This window comes from Vigna angularis, chromosome 5 (genome assembly GCF_016808095.1).
Source record: "Vigna angularis cultivar LongXiaoDou No.4 chromosome 5, ASM1680809v1, whole genome shotgun sequence".
Classification (NCBI taxonomy): domain Eukaryota; kingdom Viridiplantae; phylum Streptophyta; class Magnoliopsida; order Fabales; family Fabaceae; genus Vigna; species Vigna angularis.
In genome coordinates, this window is record NC_068974.1 from 30,671,393 (window position 1) to 30,676,413 (window position 5,021).

The 5,021-nt window shown below is 32.6% G+C and overlaps 1 protein-coding gene across 1 annotated transcript; it reads left to right on the top strand.

The window, feature by feature from the left end:
- Positions 1-3,318: 3,318 nt before the first annotated feature.
- Positions 3,319-3,936, top strand: LOC108340090 (pterocarpan synthase 1). Its single transcript, XM_017577316.2, has one exon. The coding sequence runs from the start codon at positions 3,346-3,348 to the stop codon at positions 3,877-3,879; it is 534 nt and encodes a 177-aa protein (XP_017432805.1). The 5' UTR covers positions 3,319-3,345; the 3' UTR covers positions 3,880-3,936.
- The last annotated feature ends 1,085 nt before the right edge of the window (positions 3,937-5,021 follow it).

A 5,021-nucleotide genomic window follows, 5' to 3' on the forward strand; every position in this document is an offset into this window, starting at 1 on the left:
TACCAACTCAGATGTCCAAAAATTACAAATTAGTAGTGATTGGAAAGATTTTTGAGTCTAGTTTCTAATAAAAAAAAGAATCACATCATTTGGAGGTCCGTGGGAAAAGTTATCAGTAAAATAGCCAGCAAAGGTCAAAGTTGACAGCATGTTATCTCACCCAAGTTGCTCATCTCATAAACATTGTTTTTTCCCTCCATCATGGGGTGCCAAAACATCACTTCCCACCACTGAAACACCAGGACCAGCCTAAGACAAGTGCAAAAGTGCTTAAAACTCACTTTTTTTGACAATGGACACCCCTGTTAACCTGACTGACTCCCTCTGTTGGACTTTCTGTACAAAATCTAATTTTCTCTCGGGTAATCGTTTACGAGGAGGTTGTAAACTATTACTACAACCTTTTTTCAACAGTCTCAGTCATCACTTGCACAGCTTGCTCCTCCAACTGATGAGGGGTCACTCCACCCTCCTTGGCCTCACATCACATCACATCACATCACCAATCACCCTCTCCAACCCTTGAAACACCAAGACCAGCCTAAGACAAGTGCAAAAGTGCCTAAAACTCACTTTATTTTCCAATGGTCACCCCTGTTTACCTGACTGACTACCTCTGTTGGACTTTTTGTACAAAATCCAATTTTCTCTCGGGTAATCGTTTACGAGGAGGTTGTAAACGATTACCACAGCCTTTTTTCAACACTCTCAGTCATCCCTTGCACAGCTTGCTCCTCCAACTGATGAGGGGTTACTCCACCCTCCTTGGGACATCATCACATCACTAACCACCCTCTCCCACCTTGAAACACCAGGACCAGCCTCAGACAAGTGCAAAAGTGCCTCAAACCTAGTTTTTTTGACAATGGTCACCCCTGTTAACCTGACTGACTACCTCAGTTGGACTTTCTGTACAAAATCCCATTTTCTCTCGGGTAATCGTTTACCAGGAAGTTGTAAACGATTACCAGAGCATTTATTCAACACCCTCAGTCATCCCTTGCACAGCTTGGTCCTCCAAGTGATGAGGGGTCACTCCACATCTTACAAACACGCCTGCAACTTAGGAGATACTAAACTTGACCACATTATGAAATCCACAAACCCACAACTCACAATAACAATGGTATTGAAAAAATAAAATATGAGACCAATTCAAACAAAAACTCAAATTTTATATCATTGAACTAAATCTGATACATTACACTTTGTTTTCTTAATCTATTTACAATGATTACAATTATCATTTACTTTCCATTAATCAACTAAATACACATATCACTCATTTTTTATTCTAAGCACTACGGTTCCGGTGTATGGAGTCCTAAGTGTTCTTTCCTTGTAACGCCTTCGTGATCCAACCCTAACATACGTCTTCAAAGGTTGTTCATTTCCGTCAATGTCAGTAGGGGATACAAAACCAGTGTTCACGGATGGTTCTGTACGAGGCACACTTTGTCCAACGTCATCTTTGTTTTGCCTTCTTGCCTTCTCTTCATCCAATTGTGCCTCCAAACTTGCAACCCTCCTTTTAAGTTCTTCAATTAGAAATTCTTGGTCCTCTAAGGCACGCATAAAAGTTTATCTGCGAAACGCGACCTTGGACCTTCACGAGAAGGGACCTTCGTCTCCAATGAAACAGAGAAAGGGGTATTTTCGAATTTTCAGTTAAAAGAAGGGTTACGGACTTCCATTTTGAAGGTTTTTATAAAATATTATTTTTAAAACAAACCAATCAAAGCACGACACGTGGCATTGTAAAAAATGTGTTAAGAAAACATTGTTGGAATATCGCGGTCCTTTGATATATATATATATATATATATATATATATATATATATATATATATATATATATATATATATATATATATATATATATATATATATATATAACACTGACAATGTACTCCTTTGTCCCTACGTGGGTTTGCAGGTGATTGGTTTTGATCAACTATAGCATAACACAAGAATCAAGACTCCTTCGATTATAAATTAGTATAACATTTTAATTATTAGTACTTTATAAACCATGTAGGGTAGAAGTATTCTCAAATATCACGCATTTTCTTTTTTCTTTATTTACATTTCCATTAATCCGTGAATATTATATTTAAATCGTAATTTAGATTAATTTATTTTGTGTAAATATATTTTAGGTAAATATTATACTTTGATGTGTTAATAGAAACAATATTGTTAGGTAAATTTAAGATTGAATTTTTTACACGTCTGGATATGGATAGTAGTATATACAAATCAAATATTTAAAAAAAACGTCAATTTTTACACATGTTAGGTATAAAAAGTATTGTTTTTCACACCGGTTATAACATCATAAGGTATACAAGTGAGTTTCTTTTATACCTGTTTTGTTACCGGCAGGTATAAAAGTGAGTTTTTTAAGTAAGAAATACGACTTTTTTATACCTGATCCCAGATGTAAATATCAAACTTTTATAGCTCTTACAAAAATAAATGGTCTAGAACCAGTGTAAAAAGACGAAAACTTTTTATACCTTGCACCTATATCTACTCAAAAACAAGTATAAAAAGCATTTTTTAACGGGTACAAAAAACATTTTTTTACATTTTTTAAGGTTTCTTTTTTTTAAGTTTTGAGAATGAAAATTATTAAAATACCCTTAACCTTATAATTTAAAATTCATGATATATTAGGGTATTTTTATCTACTAGCACCCGCTACACATTGCTAAAATGTAACAATTGAAAAGCAAACTAAGTGACACGTTTTATGTAACCCCATTTGTTTTTTTCTGTACTTTTTCTCCCATAGGAAATGCTAATCTTACTTTGTGCTTATAGTTCATTCACCGGAGTGCTTTACTCACGAGATAGGTAACGCACAAGCTTACTATCAGACAAACAAGAAGCGTTATAAGAACAACAATTTTTTTCCAAAAACCCAGCTGTAATGAAGATCTTCGACAAGAGTGTTTTTTTTCGTTAATATTTAGAAGTTCTAAAATTAGTTTGATAAATTTTTAAAAAAAATTATAAATTTTAATATAATATTAATTAACAACTAATCATTCACGATAAAAAAAATTACTAACACGGTACAATTTTATGAAAATCAGACCGAACTCATATAACGATGGTAAGAATTTTTTTATCGAATTCATATCATGTTGGCAAAATTTACTTTAAATTATAATTTTTTTTCAAAACTTACACCAAATCAATAATTTGAGTATTAAAATTTCTTAACTGATAAAAGACAACATAACTTTAAGCTGTCACAAACACGCTTTCACTTGTATAAATTCATGAATATTTCATGACATCTACATCCCAAACGTTGAATAACCCCACAAAAAGAAAATGGCAGCAGCAGTTTCAACACCCTTCTCCATTCAAAAGCTGATGATATTATTCATCACACTGGTTTATCAAGCTTACGCTCAATTGGATCGTGAAACAACATACGTGTTCTACCTGCAAGACATAACAAGAGGGCCGAATGCCACAGTTGCAGCAGTGGCGGGCATCAAGGGAAGGAATTGGAACTTCAACACATTTGGAAGCGTGTTTGTGGTTGATGATCCAGTGACGGTGGGCCCAAGCCCAACGTCTACGATGGTGGGCCGGGCCCAAGGTTTGCTGGTAGTTTCCTCTCGTGATGGAGCTTATGAGAATGTGGTGCTTTCAATTGTGTTCAGCAGTTGGCAGTTCAATGGTAGCACCTTGGAGCTGCAAGGCATTAATCGGCAGAATGAGAATGTCAGAACGGTGTCTGTTGTGTCCGGAACTGGCCAATTTCGTTTTGCCAGAGGCTATGCTGCATTGCAAACTGTGGCTTATGATCCTGTAACTGCACGCTCCACCGTTCGCTTCACCATAACCTTACACACTTGACAAAATTATGTATTACTACTTCTTTCCTTCTAAATAATATTACATCAACCATTTTAACTACTACAAACGCATTCATATTACTTCAGTTTTCATTTTTATTCTTAATTAACTAATTTGGTATATTTTCTGCTCTTTCGTTAATTTAAAATTAAAATTAAGGACAATTTAAAATATATATTATTTTTTTCAATCTCTTAAAAATCAAAATTTAATACTTTTGATATATTACACTTTCTTAAGTTTTATTTTCTTAATCGGTGTAAACATCATTAAAAATAAATAAACTTAGTAATTTTACTTTTATATTTAAATTTATGGCTTATTTTTTAGATTTTAACACGTGACACTTTTTAAAAAATTAGAATTAACTTTTTTTTTTAATTTTGATACAATTTAGTCACTTAATTTTAGAGATGTGTGGATTTAATCCTTCTAAACAAATTTTATTAAGTTAATATAACTTTTCAAACGTTTTTCATAATAGCATTTGAGTTGTTTACATTGTTTAACACATTTTTTCTTTGATGTTAGTAAAGAAATGCGTTTGAAACCTCAAATAAACATAACAAATTTTGGCTAGAGAAATTAAATTTACACACTTCTACCGATGAAGGACTAAAATAATTTAAAATTTTAAAGAGAACTAATTTCAATTTTCAGTTAAAGTTAAGGAAAAAAACATATTTAATTTTAAAAATTAAAGTATATCATAAATCTAAATACAGATATCAAATTATTAATAAAAGACTTATTAATACATTTATTTATCTATTTAATTTTAAATAATATTAATAAATAAACATGTTTTGTTTTGAATTATTTTAATTTCTCTATTAACATTAAATTTTGTTATCTTCAATAATTGTTCTTAGTTTGATATAAAAAAGATTAATTATACATTCAACATTAAAAGAAGTCATTTTACTTTTTCTCTAATGTCTTTTATCTTGAAACTATAACATGATTTTTTTTATTTTTGTCTTTATATCAAATTTTAATTAGGTACCTGCCTTGGACAAAGCACCACCCAGACCAAACACTCAGGTCACCAACCCAAGCCGTCCTCTCAAGCTCTCCATCTGAGCTTTTCGTCCACCCAAATTGTTCACATGGATTGTTCGCCCACATCTAGGCCGTGCCCG

Bases quoted from the DNA above. Each gene is read 5' to 3' on its own strand.
- LOC108340090 (XM_017577316.2), top strand. From the start codon at position 3,346: ATGGCAGCAGCAGTTTCAACACCCTTCTCCATTCAAAAGCTGATGATA.